Below are 20,567 nucleotides of genomic sequence, written 5' to 3' on the forward strand. Positions count from 1 at the left end.
TTCGAACGACGATTTGTCAGTCGCTTAGAAATAAAAAAGCAGCAACCGAGCATCATAATAAAATATCATTAAAATGCCGGCACCGCGCTTATCAGTGTCAATCCATTTCATTTTCTCTCTTTCTATTTTTTTTTCTCCAATTCATTCTCTTCGCTTGTTAACCGTTTAGCGTTTTTTTTTCTCTTCTATAATAATTTTCATCATCTCATTCACCTATTTTGACGATGAATAATTCATGGAATTCAATTGATTTCGGACTTTTTCTTTCTATTTTTATCGATTTGGATAATCAATTTGAGAAAAATTAATTTTTCGAACCCAAATCTCATTATTGATATGAAAATCGAAGGAAAAACCTGTTATCAATGTCTCAGTTTCCCGAAAACAATCTGACATTCCAATCACTTAATTCAAGTCATGGCTGGCGGATGTGTTTGATTCAAAAATTCCGTTGGACAAGTGATTTGAAAATCGTTTAGTATGCAGACTGGCGATTCGTTGCATGTGCGAAAGTGCAAACACTGATTATTCGGTGGACGTGCCCCTTTTACTAATGTATGCAAATAAAAAAAATGTTCGAATATGATAAAATGACCAAAAAAAAATGAAGCAACAAGAAATCGAGCCGATTTGATGGCAGAAAAAATGTTAGACAATTATCACAAAGTGTGTTATTCGTGCCAAGCGCTTGATTACAGAAAAAAAATTTCTGCAATTTAATATTTTCACAGATTCCTCAGTCGACGCTTTTCATCAATCTAAATTTTGTTTTCTTCTCTTTTCTATCATTTTAACGCGATGGCAATTTGTTTCACTTGCATTTGGCACTTTCATCGTTCGACCAAATGTCTAATTAACCGATCAGACGACGCGGTTTGACGTTCGACGGGAAGAAACGGTTTTTAAATTGTGAAGAATTTTTTTTTGCTGCTGCGATTCATTTTCTGCCAACCGTCTGATGATACCTAATTTTCCTCTGGAATTTCGAATTCCGAGCAATTTTCACGCAGCCACGCATTCAATCGCATCACACAAATTTCCTCCAGTAGTTGAAGCTGAAGTCGCACAGCGGCGAATGCACTGTAACAAGTATCGTATTTTATATACTAAGAATTTTTGTAGCGATATTTTACGCTCAATGAATGCACGAGGTACTCGCAACGATGAACGATTCGCTCCATTCCATGCACCAAAAGCCTCGTGTGTATGTGCAGTGCACACTCACTCGATGATGCCGTGGTATATCGATGCCCCGTGCGCGCACCACAACCAAACCGTCGTCATTAAGCCATCGTCTGTTGAGCGAACGCGACTCAATCGAACGAAAAAGAGAAAGACTATTTCAAAGTACTGAATTCGGCCCACAATACCATCAGTTCAGGTGCAAACGTCGCTGTGAAAGGTTGTATTTCATATTTTACTCTTGGTGTGTACGCTCGCAATATTCGAACACACATTTCCCGATCAGATCCCATCAGACGAATAAACGGTATTGGACCCATAGCCAATATCTCGACACATTGTCGATCGACAGAACGAGTTAACACACGGGACAAAATCAAGAAAGAAGAAAAAAGAAGAAACAACAGAGAGAAGACGAACCCAGGCAGAGAATCACCGAATCCACAGTGTATGTGTGTGAAAATGATGCAGACGAAAATTTATAACCGCATTTAATACGAATTGCATTTCGAAACATCAACTTAATTGTTTTTTTTTCTTTGTTAACATTGTGAAAATAAAAATCAGCGATTCTTGTTGAACAGCAATTATAGCGACCACACAACATCGATACATTGACCGATTAAACGGCGAAAACGAATACATTTTCGGTTTGGTTGCATTGCACCGTGTTTTCGCTACGATCAATCGAACAGAAGAAGAAACAATTGTGTTAAAGTGAAACTATTTTTTTTGACAATTTTCACCTGAAATTCAGTTGAGTGGATATATTTTAATTCGGGACAACAGCTATAGTTAAAGGATTTTTCGTTTCTGCATTCCAACATGAAGTTGATCGTATCCCTGATATGTGCCATTTTTATGGCCAGTGAAATAGCGGCACAAGGATTCCCACCGCAATTTCTATCGGTAAGTATTCATTTGAAGCTCCAAAAATGATGTCGTTAACTCGAAATAAAATCCGATTTTAATTACAATTATCACCTCGCCCAAGTGAAACGAAATCGCACAATTTGCAACAATGCAAAACGAAAAAAAGCAAAAAACCAACCAAAAAGAAAGGTGAAATTGTCCACTTGTGTGCGAAATATGTATCATTCCGACGTTTTATTAGCGTACGCGCGACCGTCCGTTAATTTCATTTTGAGTTTTTTTGCAGTGTGATCTAAATTTCATCATAAAAATCATTTTTTACGTCGCGTCGCGCCAAAGCAAAAAAAAACAGAAAACAGATTTCGTGTTCGGCCGCAATTCGGGCAAGTTCAAGTTAAGCGGTTAACATTTAAATTAAAGATTGAGAAAATTGCAATCTCAATTCGAAACCGAAAACAAAGTGGAATTTCATTAAAAAAAACCAACGTCGTAATGAAAAATGATTACGAGTGTAAACAAAAAGCACTCACCGAACCATGAAAAAAAATTAAAAGCCAGAAGAATATTTCGCGGGAATATCGAGCAGGCAATAAATAAGCAGGCAATTTTTTTTCTTCTTCTGTGAATATGAATTCGTTTAAAATCTGGCTGGTGATCGTCGACAATATGCTTAAAATGAAAACTTGACATTTCACCTTTTTCTCTCTCTCTCTCTCTCTCTCTCTCTCTCGCTTGCGAATTAACCATTGTGCGCACAACAATATTTTCTTGGTTTGTGATGAGCGCACTCGCGCGCTGCTGCGCTCACCACTCTTGTCTCGCCTAAATCGCATCCAGTCGATTTGGCCCAGTTGTGAAATTGTCTTCGCGCTGAACAAGCCAGCCAGCATCCAATGCAACCATATACACACACCGAGAAACAACAAGATGAAACACACAAATCCCGTGATTGACCTTTGGTTTTCTCTTTCATTTCTTTTTCACATTCAATGTGAAAAACATTCAAATGGATTGATAAAAAAAAGTGTGTCTTTGCATCGTCAGGCGCATCTCTTGTATTTCCTATTCCGTTATGAATATATTTGCTGTCGTGATTGTGGCTGTTGGTGTTCAGCGAAATGTTGTTTTCGATATTTGGAGAGCGAAGGAGAAAAGAAAGAAAGGCTTGAAAGTTCAAGTTTATTCTGGTTTCTGGAGATATAAATTCGTGCGAGCTGCTTATAGTACAGTGGCACAGCCCTGTTGTGTGCGCATTCTTTTTTTTTTCTTTCTGCCGTGTCTCTCTAGTTAGTGAAGACGACTCCCCGTGTGTTGTTGTTGATGTTGCTGCAACGACGACGTTTCATTGTCAATAAAATGTAAACGAAACACGACGGCCCATGAAATAGATGCGCTCCCGCGCCACACCACGCCGCGCGAGTGCATCATCAACGAGACATCATCATTTTATTGCCCATTCGAATTTGGGCTTTCCAATACAAAGTGGTACTGGCCTGTCTAAGCCAACGTCTGCATCGACGAAGCAACAAACAAGCGTTCACTTCACTTTCAGCCCAGAGAAAATAGAAACAAGCGATATGAAAATCAGTAATGTACGAATTTGGAATGTACACCATTGATTTGAATCGCATTCGCTGTGTGTACTTTATGCTACGATCGACTGTTGAGCCGATAAGGAATGTGCAAATAAATACAATTTTATCGCGCAATTTCTACGATGTCGCTTCGTTGCTCGCCTGACCACGACACGATGCGACCAAAAACCAACAAACCGACACACGGGCTCATCTTGGGCCGGCTGAAAACGGTTCGAATTTTCGATCGCGGTCATTCGTGAAAAATAGGAACATTGTTGTCATTTTTCGTGTTCGAAAACGGTTCCAATGGTCGTAAATCACTTTGACTTTATGCCTCACTTAAATGCAATCTAATAGTAAATCGGAATATAATTGCGATTGTCCACACGATATCGTCGGTCGGTCGATCTCGTCGTTTTGACGTTGAAAACGTGTGGCGGTTTTGTCACGCAAAACAATACGTGCCAGCGAACAAACGAAACGATCAAGCTGATCGAGTCGCGGAAATGAAGGTTAGAGAAAATCAATTATAGCCACTTTAATTCATATACGCACCAAGTTCCGGATGTAGACATGCCGAAACAAGAAGCAGATGATGATGGAATCATTAGAAGACAGAAGAAACAGAATGGAAAAACAGAAACGCACAACACTTTCTTGAATCGGCAAAGATGTCGAATCGACTGTTTCGCTCATTTTTCTTGACCACAGCTAATTGCATAAGTCATACTGGACGATACACCACATTCAATCATATTTTTGCCATGAATATTTTTCTCCGACAGAACAATTATTTCCGTCGCTTTTTCTTCGTTTCATATAATTTTTTGTAGTTTTTTTCGTGTCCGCCACCGATTTTCTGAGAAGCAATATGCTCGGCCAAATGCCAATAGCCACGAAAACCATAAAAAAGAAGAAACAAGCAGCAGAAACAAGATGATGATGAGCTGATGATGATGATGCTGCTGCTTCTCGAGTCACCTGTACGCAAAAGCGACAGATTTTCGATCGGAGTCTGCAGCACACGCAGACTCGATGTATGCAGTCGCACATCGAACCTGAGTAGAAAACAAATTAATCGCAGCAGCAACAACGAAAATTCCGAAACAAATGAAAGTAAATTGCTTGTAATATATTTAATATAAAATGAATATGAATCGTCGATGGTTATGGTTTTAGCTTGTTTTGAGAGAGAGAGAGAGACTCTCCTCGCGAGAGCGTATATTGTAACTTGTTGGTATTACTTTTTTTGTACATCGTGTGTTGTCACGGTTTTGTGTGTGTGCTGTTTTTTCTCCTTCTTCTTTTTCTTCTTTTTTTCTGCAAGACTCGTGCTGTTGTTTTTCGTCCACTCATTACTATTCTCGTGTAATCTTCATCTCTATTTACAGTTTTTCGTATTTTTTTGTCTCAACGACGTGTCGATCGACAAAAACAAGTTACGGAATCACAAATGGGCAATCGGCCGATTAAGAAGAAAAGAGATTCATTGAATATCTGCTTTTTTCTATCACTTTGTGCGAGACTTTTTTTTTCTTGTTTCAGTTTCGGATTTCATTTCGTCTTTGTAATGAGAGAGAGAGAGAGAGAGAGAGAGAGAGAGAGAGAGAGAGAGGCAGAAGGAGAGAGAAAAAAGTCTGTTCACGTAACTTATCGATTAAATTTCAACCAAAAAGTCACTATCGATCATTTCATCCAAATGACAATTGGCCCCAAATTGGTTTCCACTTACAATGGAACAAAAACAGTCATTGAGCGTAATAAAATAAAATTCGTTTTGATAGTCAAATTGGGACTGGTTTCATGTTGTATAACTGTTTTGAGTATGTAAAAGCAATTGGCTTCGATTGCAAGAAAAAAATTGAAGTGTTTCTGCATAAACGCAGAAAGTTCAACGGGAAAATTGTTGGCATTTTTAACTCAAAATTAAGCTGATATTAAACCGAAATCTACAAAAAAGGCCAACATTTAAAGATAAGCCAAATTCGTGACCAGCGGTGTCTGAAGAAATCGAAAACGGCTGTCCGAAACTAAAACCGATTTGGCAATTTAGCAACTTTTCATAATTGGTATTGTTCGTTATTTTGGGCACTACATAATTCGCCTAAATTCTAAGCAGCAGAAAAATAAAATTAGAACTTGGTGAAATGGTAAACAAAAGAGAAACTGTTTTCGTCGACAATTTGTGTGTAATTCTATGGGTAAACAACGCAATGTTTCATTCATCAGTTGGCAGACCATAAAGAATATATATGAGTGTATATGGTGTGGTTCGAGGCTATAGCCATTGATGTCCATTTTGGTGAGCACAAGTGAAGAAGTGAAGTGTGCTTCGAGTATAGTCGATTAGTCAGTGGCAATTGTGGCTAAAAAGAAAGTTTATGACAGAAATGGATCTATGGAGCGGTTGAACCTACTGGAAATTATCGATAATTAATCAGTAAAGTAAATGAAGATTTTTCGGCGTACGGAGAGCAAGAAAACATATACAGCACACACTCTCATACATGCGAGAGTGTTGTGTTTTAATTGGATTGACCTTTTTACTGTGCGAGTAGCCCGCCGCAACTGCTACTTTTCGTCCAAAATAAACAGCAGTTATTTGGTTCTGATTGGCCATTGGCCGCAATCATCCATACACTTTAAATTGCTGATCAAGATAAACCATTTAAGTAACTGATTTTCTCGCGCAAGCAAGTAATCTTGCACACACGTACTCGCGCGATTTTCAATCTATATCGACACACACATCGCTTTTTACTCTCTCACACACAGACTGAATGTTGATTCAGAAGGAAAATTGCAAAAGGCCAAGCTAAAATCACCATGTCATCATCTTGAGCGCTTCCGTTTGTGTCGTCGTCGTCGTCGGCAATTCGAAACTGTTCGCTTTCACAAAACGTACACGCCAGAAATGTGTGATTGATTGAAATTAATTACAATTTGAGAGTGAAAAGATAATCAGTAGTAGTCAGTAAATAGTAGTAGAAGAAGAGAAACACAATCGTGGCTTGAAGCTTTTACCTACTTCTAAACGTTTTGTTTTTACGCTCATTCAAACGCAATTACATTAGCACAACGCCCTAGTAATTTATGTTCCAGCCACATCCCAAATCAAATATGTGCTTTGAACACTCACACACTTTGAAAGTATCAATTTTGTGTGCTTGAACTCAGACAGCAATAGCGGCAGCGGCGGCAGCATTGATGTGAATGACATACGAGCGAGTAGCTATTTTCGCGCATTCAGAGAGAGAGAAAAATATGCGCTCAGTGGCTAGAAACAGTGTGGTATATTGATCAAAATACCGACATCAAAGCCACATGCATCGCCTCAACCGATATTTGCCCATCATTTCTATTTGCTGTTCCTCGTGTCGTCGGTGTGTGTGACTCAACAGCTCGTAACTGTTTCGGTTGTAAATGTTTTTTTCTTCGCTTCAATCTTCTTAACGATGCCCAACAAATGTTGCCTGAATTTATTGTACGTAAAATTATTTATTTACTTCGTTTCACTTTCTTTTCGACGTAGTAAAGTTTTGGCGTTCCTTTTTTTCTCGAGAATTTATGGTTTATTTGCTTTGTTTTAATTGTTGTCTTTATTTTTGGTGTGCGATGTTGTAAGTACGCCGGTACTGTTGTTCGCTGTTACTGTTGCGCTTCCAATTCCAATACCATTTTGTCGCTCTCTTCTGCATGGCTCTGACAACGCACGCTACTCAAGCAATTCGACCTATAATAAGTTTTACCGTTGAACCGAAAACACCACTCACGCTCAACAGCATACGGTACACAATTCACTTTCGAACGGGAGAAAGAAGTGAATTTCGTCTTTGTTTACTCCATTTTTATGATATTTTTTCTTTGGCGTTTTTAATTAGGAGGTACAAGTGCCTCATAAAAATAAATGTGTAACGAAACATATTTTTTTGTTCGTTACATTGCATAATCATCGAACATATGCTGGAAGATATGATGTTGATGATGCGTCGAAACAATCGCTTTCATTTTTAGCTAGGTGCTTCGAAGCGACCGAATGTGGGAAGATATTTTTTTTCTCCAAAGTTAGCACTTGAGCCCACCGAGTCTCAATGCAGCAATTGTTTCATCATTTATTGTTCTTCGATCAATCAAACAAAAAATAAGCGAGAAAAAAACCAACTTCAAAGCACACACACTTCAATTGGATGTTTGAGAGTCGAGGAGTCAATGCACATTGCATCACTCAGAAAATTTATTAACATGTAATTTTGTTATGTCTCATAATTGCTCATGAGCAAAGAAAAAACAAACACCAACTAATCGAAACCCATCAAAATTGATGATCTAAATTCTGCAAGGATTTTCAAAGCCATTGTTTTGCGATTTATGATCAGCATCAAATTAATTGGAATTCCAAGAATAGTTTTGACATTATCGACCAAGCCGACAAAGAAAAAACCATACATACACACACGTTGCCTCGAATTCCACGAAAAAAAGCAAACAAAGTGGAAACTCGGGAAAAATTTCAATTCATCGAAATTGCATAACACCGTAAACAAACTGCATAATAGAGCAAATGTGATTATTTGCTATTTCTTTATAACATTTACGAATATTGCCGTGGCTATTACCATTTGGCAAGTCCGTTTATGGTTTATTATGCAAAGCGAAGCAGAAAAAAATGCTTGACGAGCAGAAAAAAATGCACGCTATTTTAGACAAACGAACGCCAAATAGCTACGAAGTCTACGTAGTGGCGAAGAATGCAAAAAAAGCAACGGCAAATTACAGCAGCAGCAGCAGCAGCCGCATAAAATGACAGTAAATAAAATGTATTACCGCAAAACTAAATGGAAATGAAGTAGAAAAATGTGGATGAAAAATCAGAGATAAAGTATGGTTTGAAGAGAGTATGCGATGCAGAAATAGGCGCTCGCAGTGATAATATCGAAATAAAATGCAAATACACACACTGGCGAATAACACAATGGCCAACGACGATATCAAATTACACATAAGAGCTGTTGGCTTTTGGTATGAGCGTAGACACAACTGTGAAATGTACGAGTAAAGAAATTAAATGAAATGGCACATTGTGTGATCTCACGACGAATGCTTCGACCGCGCGCACCACAATTTGTATTTACATTTTCATTGTTTTATTTCGCGCTCGCGACAGTGACGATGACGGCGACAACCATGGCGGCAGCAAACATTGGTCCATATGCCTCAGCAGCAAAATGAAAAATTGCGGACAATTGTAAGCACATACAAATCATGACAGTTGAATATGGCTATGGCCCAGAATATTGCGATGACCACAACGAATTTCGCACATTTCAGCACGCGATTTTGAATTGGTTCCACTCTCAAATCATGCAAACGACCAAACAACCCAACGAACGAACGAACGGTTAATCATGGTTATTATCGTAATGCAAGTTTCATCGCGCATTGCAGGCGATATATTGCAACTGGCACCATGGCTTTGCCATTTCCTTTGATACTCTCTAACTCTCGATGGACAATCGACGAATTATAATCTTTACGGTCGTTCCCATACATGACTTTCGCGGCTGGCCACCGTTTTCATCTGGAACCACACGCAACACACAAACACTTTTCTCTCTCGCTCTCTTCACTCACACACTCCTTCTCTCAAGTCGTTCGAAGAAGAAAAAACCACAAGGAACTTCCTACACCAAGTGCGAGTGAGAAAATGAAAAGAAAACGAAAGATTCAAGCAATTTGAAATTATACGTATTAGGCGGCGAACTCTACTCGACGGACGCGCTTCACTTTTATTACTCTTGACTCTGCCGACAAAAATGCTTGGTATAAACAGCAGAAGAAGAAAAAAATAATAAAATAAATGTTATTAACTTCCTTATTACGTTTCGTGGGATTTTTCGTGGCTAAAAGATGCTAAAATGCCTTTTTGCATTCATCGTTTCTGTTTTTTTCATATAGAAAATGATAAATGGGAGCGGCGTGTTTGTTTCTTTAATATTCGTTGATAGCGCAACCGTTTGGTGCCTTTTATCTTTCATTCATTTGTTTTCTGGATGAAAACCGCACATTCACGCAAGGCGCACAATGGGCCGGCGCGAAAAAATGAATAAATTTCAACGATTGTGGCGACGCCGAAGAAAATCGAAATCGGTTCACGAAAAAAACACACACCGCGCGTGAGAGAGAGAGAGTGAGTGAGATACAAACCAGAAAGAAAGCGAGATGATCCATTGAGAGCGACACTAGAGGTAAAAAGCATTCCAATCCGCAAAAGAAGAAAAAAGCGCCACACTCAGAATTCCACGTGAAAAGCGATTTCGAGAGTGAAGAGCAACAACTTTGATGTTCGGCTCCCAAGCCAAGAGAGAAAATAATAGAGGCTGGGCCATAAACCGTTTAAAATAAAGTGATTCACATGTAATTTGAAACTGCGTCACTGACACCGCCACATGCATCGACGTCGGCGTCGATGGCCGCACAACACAACACGGCACATCACTAGCGCACTCTATCTCTCTCTCTCTCTCAACACACAAATATACATCGAAAATGCTTTGCCGCATTTTTGCTTATCTAATTATTATAGTTATCTCGCTCATTTTCATTTCAACTCCATGTGTACTGCCCGCTTTTCACTCACTTTGCGCCAATTGCATTTACTTTTATTTTTCATGCGAACAACAAAACAACAACCAATCCTATTTGAGCTAAAAGCTTGATGTTTATTATCGTGTTCTGCGCTGCAAACTTGCAAATCAAAATGCAGTGATTAAATTGAATTAAAATCGGTGTGAAAAATAACTAAATCAACAAACGGCTTGCGCACAATGTGTGCTTGTGTGAGTGTGTGAGTGGTGAATGTCGACGGATTTTCCATAAAACGCAACAGGCGCAAAAATTGAAGCATCTGCTGCGCTCAACGTTTAAATTAATACGTATTTTATTTCTTTCGCAATGAACTCGCTCGGTGTGTGTGACGAATGCACTCGAAACATACAAATGGATGGCATGGTTTTTAAAATGTGATACAAAAAATTGCTTAATCTGAAAAATTGTGGCGTGGAATGCGCCTAAGAGAGCCTTAATGGAAAATAATCATCTTAAGTTAAATCATATCATTCGGATGTTTTTCATATTTTCCCATTTTTTTTCTTCTTCTGTTTCGTTTTCATTTCGAGTGATATATTTCGTATTTGTTGATGTTTAATTGAATCGTTGGATGTTGACATGCTGTGTGCAATTCTAATGAACCGGAGTAATTTATTAGAGTGACTGTCACTCGGGTGATTATGTGACACTTTGCCATTTCGAAAGCTCCTTCGAACTCAATCGAAATGACGAGCATACTTGGCAACAACCGACCGAATGCCCGCCCATACATTGACACTCTCGACGAAACTAGAAGAGACGAATTGAATGGTATGAGCCACATTTTTGCCACTACCATAATTCACTTTCCAAGTTGAAAGCTTTTAACGTTTTGTTCGCAATAGAAACTGCAATCTCTGTGTAGATATATAGCAAGGGAGCAAAGGGGCACACCTAAAACGGTTATTATATTACATTCTCATTTCTCTTTCGTAGATCCATTGGTGTGATAGGTGTTTCTTTTCATAGTGATAAGTTTCGCGCGCGCGTGCGCATACCAAAGATCATTCTCATTGATTTCATAGGCCAATTAATCGGAGCGAGCGAATTCTCAGAAAATTTCGACAAGTGAATCCACCAAAAATGCACGTATGTTCGAAATAAGGAGGACAGCAAACGAAAGAGAAAGACATACACAAAGACTCTCACACGCTTATCACTCAGTCTGAATGAAAAAATGCCGCGAATAATTCAATCGAAAGGTGGAACACAGAACGTAAACGATTTTTTTGAGAGAGGAACAGGTTTTTCAGAGATAAACGATATGTTGTTTTTTTTTGTGAATAGCCCCGGCACACCGACAAAAGAAACGATGAACTGTAAAATCAACGGTGCTCAATATTTATACGCATTCACAGTGAAAAGAAATTTCCTGTCATAAAAATTATCCGATTTTTTTCACTTTTTCAACATCGGCTCAGTTTTTTTTCTATTCAATAATCGATTGAGAGATGAGCCAGCAACTTATATGCGCCGCACTATCACCAACCAACGACGACATCGAAACGGAATTTATTGGGTGCGTTTGCAGAGCGTTTCGGCTTAAATGTCTTCCCGTGATTTTCTGGGTTATCAATGCGAGATTCCATTTATATAAATTATGTAAATGCACGTCCGAGTTCTTTGCGTCTCTGTTTGTGCTCGTTTGCCATCTCTTGTGCGCAGCAGCCGCGCACTCTCCAGATGAAAATTTATGAGTGGAATGTTTAAATTGTGTGTGCAGACAATCTGTTTCCAAAAACCAAGTCTGATCGATGCATAGGCATTTTAAGGCGGATTAAAACCCATGCGCAAAGTGAATAAATGTTTTATTAGTTTTATTTATTACACACGTCGATGGCATGGGCCGTGTCACACACACACACACACACACACACACACTCAAGATATTCCGGACCTTGCTTTGATAACATTCGCATGGGAACCAAAAAGAATGTCGAATACTTTTTTCTACCGTGTCCATAATATGGACTCCATATAGAGAAGGTTGGTTTTTTCCCCTCTCGATTCATTCATTCGTCAGAGATTATCTTCATAACCTCATAGCACTTGACACAAATTTTCGCCTTTTAATTCAATAATTTCACGGTGTTGCCATTTCGCCAAACGTTTGAATCGTAAAACTTGATGATCAACTCCGAAGGTATGCCATTTTCTCCCAACCATTTGCATGACACGAAATTCATTGGCGATGACTGCTTGTTTTTGTTTTTTACTTTATGTTTAACTCATTGGGTTAAATCAGTTTTCATTGTTAACGACCAGCAAATTACTTGCTTCTAGCTCTCTTCATTTGCTACATATGTTGGTGTTGTGTTTTTTTTTCGTTCTTCGCTTGCCACGGCTCCAATGAAGTTGCCCACTTTATAAAATGCGAACGAGAAGCGGCTGCTGCTGCTGTTGCTGCTACTTTATTTAATAATGCCCATTGAACAACGAGATCAAATGGATCATTTGCTGGATGTTGGTGAATCATGATTATTAGCGTTTCAAACCTGCTCATACACATACACACAGACATTCAATGCCGAAAGTGCACATGATGCGTTTGAACAGCAGCATTTTCAGCTGTATCATCGCATGTGATGAAGATCGCTTTGGATTGCCCGGTTTTATTGAAGCGAGGAGAATGAAAATCGAAACAAGCGAAACAACCCATTTGAATAGAAAAACGTGCACAATTTCACTGTGAGCAATTTTCGATGATGCTCATAATCCAGAAGCTGAATCGTAATCGATGAACCTACGTGTGGTTCGTGCGTGCGTGCGTGCGTTTGTTCATTTATGTAAAGCAGAAAGAAAAAACTCGGCACCACAATCGAGCCTACAATTATTCACTCAATTCCACATTGTTTGACGCAAATTGAATCGACTACCGCCCCAAACAAGTGATACGACAGAAAGAGAGCGAGAGAAAAGAAAAAGACCTTCACGAAAGAAGAAATGGTCATCGCGGTGCTGGTTTTGAGAAATACACTTTTCCCCTCGAACTGATTACGATGTGAATTTTCACTTTCAATGGCCACAATGAAATCATCTCTCATTTTCGGTTTCGTTTTTAAAAGCAAAACCGTTGGACGCGGGCTCGAATGCGATTTGATTTTCTTTGCCATGGCAATGTTGGCCCTGTTGTTTTTTTTCCCTTTAAATCTATTGTTGAGTTTTTAATCGGTCGGGCTCGTAGTCAAAATGGCATAACAAAACGTGATGAAGAATAGAAACCGAACACCGTCCGAAATGTGCGGTTCAACTTTGGCGCACAGAAGATTCATGGACACTCATGTTTTAAGAATTGTTTACGCTTGAGAAAATCGATACGGAGTTACGTGCTTAGTTAGCGGCTTTTATAGTCGATTGATGTGCAGAACCGAGCTCACGTTGCGAATCAATCAAAACGTCTTGAAGCAATGGAACTAAAGCCACACTACAAAACGACCACAACTATTCGTATTGATCGTCTTCGTCGTCGTCGTCGTCGTCATACCTTCTCAAACGATGTTTCCCTTTTTTTATCGTGATTACTTGCCACAAATTAATCGAAAAGCAACAGAAGAAGAAGAAAAAAACATCGAAATTGCCGACGAACAAATACAACAGACCGTTCTCAATATCACTTTTTTCTTATTAAATTTTAATGAACCGTCGATCATCATTCAACATTCATGCAAAATAATTTCTTTGTTCGGTTTGCTCGTTCGTTGGAATGCGCGCGCAGCTTCTTTATTCATCACATGGCCGATGAAGAAAAACACATACACAACACAACATGAACATCAATACATTTTGTGAAAACGAAACTGCCTGATTGATAATTCAGCTGAGACAAATGAAATTCTGTAATGGGAAAATAAATGTGCATAAATTTTGATGAAGTCTTTTCTCCCCTCTTTCTCTCTCCGATCTCGAGAAAGATAAAGCATTGAAGCAAAAAATATTGTGGTAGTAATTTGTAAATGATAAAACGTTGAAACCGATTCTTCGTTACGATAAAGCTGAGCTGCTCTGATCTGAATAAATCGGGAGATTTGCCAAATCGTATTTCAATCGAATTTCATTCCGGAAATAATTCAATCGATTGGAGAGAAGAAAGAAATGTGACACACGGCACAACGATGAAATTATTCAATCGGCTCTGCAGTCACATCAATGGCAAGCTTTCCAATCTCTCCTGTTCTCAAGCGAAATGCCTACCAATTGAATTGTAAATAGCGTCGTAAAATTGGTCTTTTGTTGTAAAATCAAATGCAAACAATTAATTAACATCTTCGGTTTGACGATTTCCGGTTCAGTGACAAAGTAAATGAGTGACGAATCGGCGTTGTTTCTCTGGCAAACGTGTTACGAGCGGAACGAACGGCTTTTTCAAACAAAGTAGATACAAAGACAATGGTTGTGGTGTACCAGGCAAGCAAGTAAATCAAACAAAGCGACAGCATTCATCAGCCTTCGAACCGCATCGAAAAACGATTAGCATGTTTTTGTCCGTCTATTAAGTGGTTTATGGATTGATCAGTTCATTAATAAACTCTACCTACCGTTATTTGCATTTGGCATGCGACATAATTAGATAAAAATGTAAAAGATATTAACGAAAACAAAGGTGTAAAAAATTCCATTACGGTCGATTTGATAACATGCTGGGCTTTAATTAAATTAATTGGAAGAATACCCATACTGGAATGAGGCGACAGAGTTGGATTAGTCATTAAGATCCAACCTTCAAGGGCCAATCGATTTTACTCGATTCGATCAACGGCAAATTGTACGCTCTCAGTCAAAATGATGAGATGCAAATTAATGCAATCAAAACGTGGGCCAACGGCAAACAAGCCACTCATTCTCTTCCAAATCATATGCAATCAAGTGCATACTTGCCGATTTTTCGCACCATATGATTTATGGTAATTGAGTGTAAATTCATTGTTCAACTATGATAGACATAACCTTTGCCACACACACACATTACCCACAATTGCGAAATTAGCGCATTGCTCATCAAATAGAGTGTCAAAAATCATGACGCTAATTTTTTCTTCAGTTTCGTCTTAAAAAAATCGCAACGGATTATTTGATTGAAGCGCGCACGACACACACACACACACAATGCACCGTGTTGTTTTGTCAAACGAAATGAAAAATAAAACTAATGGCTTTTCGATTTCAATACCAACCGAAAATAAGAGAGAGAAACCAAATGCCATCTGTTCACGAGCAATCATAAAAAAAAGACTTTCATTTTTTCGCCGTAATTTTTCGCAATTATATTGAAGTTCATTAAAAGCTCACAATTTCAAATTACATACTCGCGAAGCCTCACAACATTCCGTTGAATCGATAGAATTTTGTGTCTGCGTTTTTTTCTGCTTTTTTTCACATTCGATTTTATGTGAAAGACGAATCATATTACCATTTTGATTTGAAAAGCTATCGTGAGATCGTTTTCATAATGTAAAAATAGCGATTGACATTTTTGTGTCTAAAAAAACCACACAGTCACATTGTTCGAGCGAGAGAGAGGAAGAAGAAAAAAAAACCAAATCTGAAAGTATTGCACGAGAGAAACGTCGAAGAAGACGAAAAAAAAAGATCGGAAAAAATGTTATTCATCGAAAATTATGCATGCGGATCATCAAAAGTTGATGGTTGTGTTGTTGATCGAACAATATATTGGGCGTATAAGATGCTCATAAACATATGTTGGCCAATTGAAAAACAACAACGGAAAAACAAGAATGGAATTTACTTGGTTTTGGTGTTTCGGCTTTTCTTTCTCCTTCAATAGAGTGTTTAAATGAAGTCAATACGGTTCATTCATAAAGAAGAAATGAAAAGCAAAAATTATCGAGAGAGGTCAACGCTTTTTATTGCACACAATTCGAAGTGAGAAAGAAGAAAAAAACATTCACACCTTTGTCAAATCCGGTGACGATGACGACTGACACACCACAGACCAATTCTATACGTGTATTCGTTCGCTCGAAATTGGAAAACAAAACAACTCATGAAATTGATACTTCAAATAGATAAATTTCGAACGCATTGTGTTTTTTTCGTCTTTTATATCGTGAAAAATATATTTTATATATATGAACAGAGAAATGGGCTAAATTGCCTAGCATTTCCACACATTGCGTGCATGTTTTCGAGCTTACGCACTTCGTACACATGGAATAATTGTCCAATTTGCAATTGACCGAACAACAACTGGCATTGTTCTAATTTCTTTACTCTCGCTCCAACGCCAGATCTTAACAGCCGTTCATTTACATCTTTCAAGAGATCATAATTTTACATTAATAGCTCTCTTCATTCAAGACCAACCCATTCGATTCACTCACTCACTCCACAAATTGGGCAGTTCATTTTTTTCTTCATCTGATTTTATCACCATCCGCTTCTTTGTTCTGTCTTGTTACTTTTTCATACGTATTTTTTTTTAATAGCCAGTAATTGAGACGGGCAATAATAATAATGATGAATAGAGAAGATTTTCGGCTAAGTGTTTCATTTGTTGCGGCTGAGCAAAGCAAATCGGATGTTGTTTTTGTCTGAATATTTACTAGAGCACAATGAACGAGCAGTCATAAAATACGCTTTTATTGTCTGCCAAACGCCCATGCTGTTGACACCGTTTAATTTGTCATTTTGCGCGAAAGTGATCAAACCCAAATGTTATATATATATATTGATGAGATGTGTCACATCACGTGCATATCAATCAGTTAATCCGCAATGACATGACATGATCGAAACGGAAAGTGAGCACCATTTTTTGTGTGTGTTCAATTCGGTGAATGAGTGACTGTTTGTCTGTCGCTTTACCGTTATAAAATGTAATCTCACACGAGTTGTTATAAACACGAAACGTGAGCGATAAAATGCGCGTAAAAAACGCGATCTTTGGCGCAATGCGAAAGTAATTAAAAATGTCTCTCGCTCTCGCTTTCGTCTCATGTTCCATTTCGTGCATGGCTTTTTGTTTCTGCCGCAATGAACTCTTGTTTCAAGTTTAATGAATTACGCAATGAAAGGTAGCAGCAGCAGCAATAATGATGACAAGAAGTCACGCCGTTCAATTCAAGATTACATGCGATCATTGCATTGGAAACATTTCCATTAACTGTCGAATTGAGATCATTTTTCATGCATAATGATGGAAAGAATCAATTTGGAAGTGGGCATCTGCTGATGTGATTTTAATGTTGTATCGGCGACTTTTCCAGCATATGGAAACAGTATGAATCGTAATGAACAGCAAATCGAGATGTAAATCCATGTTGGATCATGTTCATTTATCGAAAACAATAACATTACAAGATGTAATAATTTGACCTACCGTCGTCTCCGTCGTTGGTATTTCCGTGGAATTGAGACGGATTTTTTGTGTGATTCTATGTGATGATGATTTGTGGAAATGTTAATGGCCTCTCTTTAGCAAATTGTCATCAATCTTCCGCTTGCAGACAGTTCAACAATGCCGACGAACAGTAAATACCGTTGTCTAACAAAAATACACACAACAAAATATGAATGAAATTCTATGCTAATCCATACGCTCTTTCTCCCCAAAATGGTTAATGATCTTTTTAGTGCGCGTGCGCGCGCATCTTGTAGCACACAAACGGCGAATGACCGAAAGCGGATACCCATACCGGATTTGTCTTGCTGCTATCGACGATTAGTTGTTTTTTTTTTATTGTCATTAATAGCCATTGTAATGGCCGCAAGGTGTTTGGGATTCATTCAGCCATATTCTCATTTGTGTCATATCTGTCAGTGGGTCGGAGTAATGCGGCTTTTCCTCGTTTGACTGACGAAAGTTGTTTTTTTTACTGTTGCTTTTTATTCCTCCGTGTATATCGTTCGAATCAACATATCGCATTCCTTCCGAATTTATTTTCACCTTCACGAAGTGCTAATAAAAACCCGAATAACCCACAGTCATCGTCACGTACATGCTCGAAAATGACGAATAGCAGAAATAGAAATAAATAAATAATGCTAAACCGTTTGATCCATTGGTCGGCATCGCCAACAAAAAACAATTACAACTTTGTTTGAATTTAGTAGTGCAATTTGAACGAGAAAATACGAGGGGAAAAAAGTTGTTTGCGGCAACTCGTCATTTTTCTTTCGTGCATGTTTTAATGGACACCTTTTTTTCCATTATATCTCAGTCGTTGAATCAATCGCAGCTCATGCGAATTGTTTCTAATGGATTTAGTAGCTAACTTGTACTAATGCGCGATCACCAGAGATCAACGGCGGTAAAAGCAACAAGAGCTGTAGCGAACAAAAAAAATTCTCACATTCTTGTCTCTTTTCAATCCATTTCATTGAGGTCTTTGTTTTATGTGCAAATTTGGCTTATTAATCGTCATATGTTTTATGCATGAGAGTTATTTTTTTGTGTGTTATTCAGTTTACTTTTCGTATTAGTCAGTTCGTATTTTGCCTTAACATATTTTATGTTTATACGCGCACACCGCACACCTTTCGTACATTGATGGCACTTTCTCCGAAAAAAATTTCGTTTACAATTTACCGTTCACAAAATTTTTTCTTTTTCACTTTTTTTCTCTGTCTCGTGTGTGTCTGTATTTGTGAGGTGGTACACACACAGGGTTCGTGGCACTAACCAAATCCTGTTTATATTTGCCCACTTAAAAACGCTCATTTTTCATTTGGCTACTTGAATCAACGAGCTGAGGCCAAAATGATTATTTGACAATGCACATTAATATTTGATCGCCAGTCGCCAGACTTCAATTAATCTGCGTAATTACGGTTGATGGGTTGGGCAAGGCAGATAGTGAAAAAGAGACGCGTGACATGCCAGACCAAATAATTATATTTCATCTTCTAATGCGGCGGCTACTGCTGTTCACTTTTCCCTTCGCGAGAATGATATATTGCGCGGTGCTTCCGGGCATTCTTTGTTCTCCGTTTTGGAATCGTGTCTTTTCGTACACAATGTCGGGCCAAATGAAGTGATCAGCGACTTAGGAACCAGCTAATGATTTCTGTCGTCAGCCCAAAACTCTATCATTCGCGAATAGAAAGTGCAAAATCGCAAAAACAATACCGATGAGAGCGAAGAAAAAAAATAACTGTATCGATTTTATTAAATGGTTTTGAGCAATCGACCACTAGGTTGACCGTTAAGCGACTGTTTCTTTTCTTGATATGTTTTGATTTTGTTTGAAGAAAAGTCCGTGTTAAATGGATCGGTTGGTGCCAAAATTGCGACCAGCATCAATCATTGATTTTTATTGCTTTGATTCAGCGATTTCTTTGCCCTAGTTTGGTCAACGGGTGTTTTTTTCCCACTCCAAATTAAAATATTTCTTTTGCCAAATTTAGGTTAAATTGAATGTTGTAATCGAGGAGGCTTTTAATCGATTTTAGAGCAAAATTACAGTGTGAAATTATGTCGCTGCGATGTTGCAATCGTACTGCTCTAGATGTATGTGATTCTATTGCAGAAATACTCCTGAGGAGAAAAAAACAACAGCAACATTGGGTGAAATAATAATACGTGAATTTTTTTTTTTCGATGAAATTCAAGAAAACAAAACCATTTATTCATGGTATGTAACAGTTGGTCGTGATATACATTTTTCAGCCAATGATTGTATGATCTTTCGTGCAATAGCAACCACAGCAGCAGCAGCAGCGTTGAAAACAGATATTATCTGTTCACGTCAATTGTCAATTGGTTGGTACATGTAGCTCACCAAAACAGATGGATAGAAAAATGGCTTGGGCCTTATTAAATTTGAAATAAAAATTAGGTAGGCAAATTAGCAAAAATTCATTTTTGTCGAAATCCCTTCGGAATGGGTGCATGCAATTATAAATCGCTTTGTGTTCCACCACCGCTGCTGCTGCTGCTTTTGCTGCTGGCACAATTGAGCATTTCGCAACCCGTCACTTTGACTGAGGACATAATTCACCGTTATGAGTTGCATATTGTTTGAAGTCAAATAGATAGCACACAAAAAAAAAATGTGTATAATATGACTTATGACACAAAGAAAGGCTTATCGTTAGAAACGAAGCCACACCACAATGAATGTGATTAATTCGACATACGTTTAGTTGGCTCATTTAGTTTCAATGCACGCACAGATTTCGCCGTTAAACTGACGCGATTAAGCGGGGACCGATGACGACGGATAAACGCGCACGTTGTATGTTTTTTTGCTACAGCGCCAGCATTGTTTTGATCGAGATTTGAATGAGCCGGTGTTTGCGTCAGTCGTGCGATCACCAACGTTGTCTGTCGTA

The 20,567-nt window shown here is 38.4% G+C and overlaps 1 protein-coding gene across 1 annotated transcript in view; it reads left to right on the top strand.

Moving 5' to 3' along the window:
- The first annotated feature begins 1,291 nt into the window (after nucleotides 1-1,291).
- The window catches only part of LOC129565335 (uncharacterized), a 29,816-nt gene continuing 10,540 nt past the window's right edge, over nucleotides 1,292-20,567 (top strand). Inside the window, exons 1-2 of the mRNA XM_055440093.1 lie at nucleotides 1,292-1,630; nucleotides 1,750-2,091. Coding sequence (XP_055296068.1) covers nucleotides 2,008-2,091 — 84 coding nt within the window. The 5' untranslated portion in view covers nucleotides 1,292-1,630; nucleotides 1,750-2,007. The remainder of the gene's footprint in view (nucleotides 1,631-1,749; nucleotides 2,092-20,567) is intronic.

This window comes from Sitodiplosis mosellana, unplaced genomic scaffold, assembly GCF_009176505.1.
Source record: "Sitodiplosis mosellana isolate CC-2019 unplaced genomic scaffold, AAFC_SMos_1.0 Smas_scaffold_2, whole genome shotgun sequence".
In the NCBI taxonomy this organism is placed as follows: Eukaryota; Metazoa; Arthropoda; class Insecta; order Diptera; family Cecidomyiidae; genus Sitodiplosis; species Sitodiplosis mosellana.